Source organism: Piliocolobus tephrosceles, chromosome 20 (assembly GCF_002776525.5).
Source record: "Piliocolobus tephrosceles isolate RC106 chromosome 20, ASM277652v3, whole genome shotgun sequence".
Taxonomy (NCBI): Eukaryota; Metazoa; Chordata; class Mammalia; order Primates; family Cercopithecidae; genus Piliocolobus; species Piliocolobus tephrosceles.
The window spans coordinates 5,685,753-5,688,492 of NC_045453.1; the positions used below are offsets into that span (position 1 = coordinate 5,685,753).

The 2,740-nt window shown below is 44.1% G+C and overlaps 1 protein-coding gene across 2 annotated transcripts in view; it reads left to right on the top strand.

Annotated features, from left to right (window-relative positions):
* The window catches only part of DNMT3B (DNA methyltransferase 3 beta), a 29,828-nt gene extending 27,088 nt beyond the window's left edge, over positions 1-2,740 (top strand). For both annotated transcript variants that reach the window (XM_023220587.2, XM_023220585.2), the window contains one exon: positions 1,146-2,740. In XM_023220587.2, coding sequence (XP_023076355.2) covers positions 1,146-1,287 — 142 coding nt within the window. In that variant the 3' untranslated portion in view covers positions 1,288-2,740. The remainder of the gene's footprint in view (positions 1-1,145) is intronic.

Here is a 2,740-nt window from a genome sequence, read left to right on the forward strand (position 1 = left end):
AAAAAAAAAAAAAAAAAAAAAAAAAAAAAAAAACCCCACAGACATGCCATTCTTGAAGACTTCAGTTTGCTCATTCTATAAATGATTCCTTCTTAGCCACAGTTTATCCTCTCCTTCCCTTTCTTTGGGCTAAGTTTGTCTGTTTTGATGCAAATAACCATCTCTTGGATTTCAGGTCTGTTTTTTCTTTCACTCCTCTATTTGTTCATTTTGCGTCTCCTATTTTTTTAAAATCATTATTTGCTATAGTGATGTAATTAAGGCTTTGAACATTCCTCTTTACCTGTGTTCTGTATTCTGAAGGCTTTGATACAGAGTGTTTTCATTCCAGATATTTCACTTCTACAACTCGTTTACTTTCTTCTTTGACTTACCAACAGTTTTCTGAGTATAAAAGTAACTTCTGATTAGTATTTATGCTGTAGATTATTCTGTATGGACCCAAACCTAAAATGGTTGGTGTAGACGCTAAAGCCAAGCAAGACACAGGCCTGAGGTATCACATCTTTGGCATGTTTCTGAATAACCCACACAGCCATTGGCCTGTTGGGATGACTCTTAGTATTGGATTGTATACCTGAGTAATACTGAGGTTCAGCCTCTGTACCCTCTTTCCAGGCCTGGTAGAATCCTATAGAGGAAGCTTTTGGTATATTTGATACCATCTGCCTGAAGTCGTCTAGCTCAGTCCTTCATCCAGTATCTGGGTTTGAAGAGGGAAGGAAAACTGTGGTTGCTGAGCTGTAAATTGCCTGAGCCTGTGATGACTGAAAATCTAGGCTGTTTTTGAGTGACCTTGTTCCTTATTAAGGAAATTGCTTAACTTCTCCCATCATAGTGTTTTGAAGATGGAGACATTGCTGGCTGGCTAATTTGGTATGCATGCATTTATTCCAGGAAGGTCCTCTGAGCACCAACTCTATGCCAAGAGTATGGTGCTAGGCCTGCACAAAACGGGGGACTTTGATTTGTGAGCAGTTTGTGAGCAAGTGTTCTGAATTAAGGGCTCTGAATTTAGGTCCTGGAGACCTTACTGATGGGACTGCGGGATGGTGAGGGCAGAAGCAGTTGGACCTGGCTGGTTGAGGCTGTCAACATCCTGGAGACACTTCTGACTCGCTGTCTTTTCACTCCGGTACCCCCAGGATCTTTGGCTTTCCTGTGCACTACACAGACGTGTCCAACATGGGCCGCGGTGCCCGCCAGAAGCTGCTGGGAAGGTCCTGGAGCGTGCCTGTCATCCGACACCTCTTCGCCCCTCTGAAGGACTACTTTGCATGTGAATAGTTCCAGCCAGGCCCCAAGCCCACTGGGGTGTGTGGCAGAGCCAGGACCCAGGAGGTGTGATTCCTGAAGGCATCCCCAGGCCCTGCTCTTCCTCAGCTGTGTGGGGCATACCGTGTACCTCAGTTCCCTCCTGCTCAGTGGGGGCAGAGCCACCTGACTCTCTTGCAGGGGGAGGCCGAGGTGCCGCCTCCTTGTGCACAATTCAGACCTGGCTGCTTGGAGCAGCCTAACACGGTGCTCATTTTTTCTTCTCCTAAAACTTTAAAACTTGAAGTAGGTAGCAACGTGGCTTTTTTTTTTTCCTTCCTGGGTCTACCACTCAGAGAAACAATGGCTATGATACCAAAACCACAGTGCCGACAGCTCTCCAATACTCAGGTTAATGCTGAAAAATCATCCAAGACAGTTATTGCAAGAGTTTAATTTTTGAAAACTGGCTGCTGCTCTGTGTTTACAGACGTGTGCAGTTGTAGGCATGTAGCTATGGGACATTTTTAAGGGCCCAGGATCATTTTTTCCCAGGGCAAGCAGAAGAGAAAATGTCGTATATGTCTTTTACCCGGCACATTCCCCTTGCCTAAATACAAGGGCTGGAGTCTGCACGGGACATATTAGAGTATTTTCCACAACGATGATGATTTCAGCAGGGATGACATCATCATCACATTCAGGGCTATTTTTTCCCCCCACAAACCCAAGGGCAGGGGCCACTCTTAGCTCAATCCCTCCCAGTGACTGCAATAGAACCCTCTGGGGAGCTCAGGAAGGGGTGTGCTGAGTTCTATAACATAAGTTGCCATATATTTTGTAGACAAGTATGGCTCCTCCGTGTCTCCCTCTTCCTTAGGAGAGGAGTGTGAAGGAAGGAGCTCAGATAAGACACCCCCTCAAACCCATTCCCTCTCCAAGAGACCTACCCCCCACAGGCACAGGTCCCCAGATGAGAAGTCTGCTACCGTCATTTCTCATCTTTTTACTAAACTCAGAAACAGTGACAGCAGTCAGGGACAGACGTACATTTCTCACACCTTCCCCTCATCTTAAGAGATGACAGAGAAAACTGCAGTCAAAGCTCGGTGCTCCCTCTGGAGATTTTTAAATCCTTTTTTATTCCATGATAAGTCATTTTTAGGGAGAATGGGAGTTCAGACAAGCTGCATTTCAGAAATGCTGTCGTAATGGTTTTTATTCTTCTTACTGGTGCTATTTTGTAGAATAAGGAACAACGTTGACAAGTTTTGTGGGGCTTTTTATACACTTTTTTTAAAATCTCAAACTTCTATTTTTATGTTTAACGTTTTCATTAAAACTTTTTTTGTAACTGGAGCCACGACGTAACAAATATGGGGAAAAAAACTGTGCCTTGTTTCAACAGTTTTTGCTAATTTTTAGGCTGAAAGATGACGGATGCCTAGAGTTTACCTTATGTTTAATTAAAATCAGTATTTGTCTA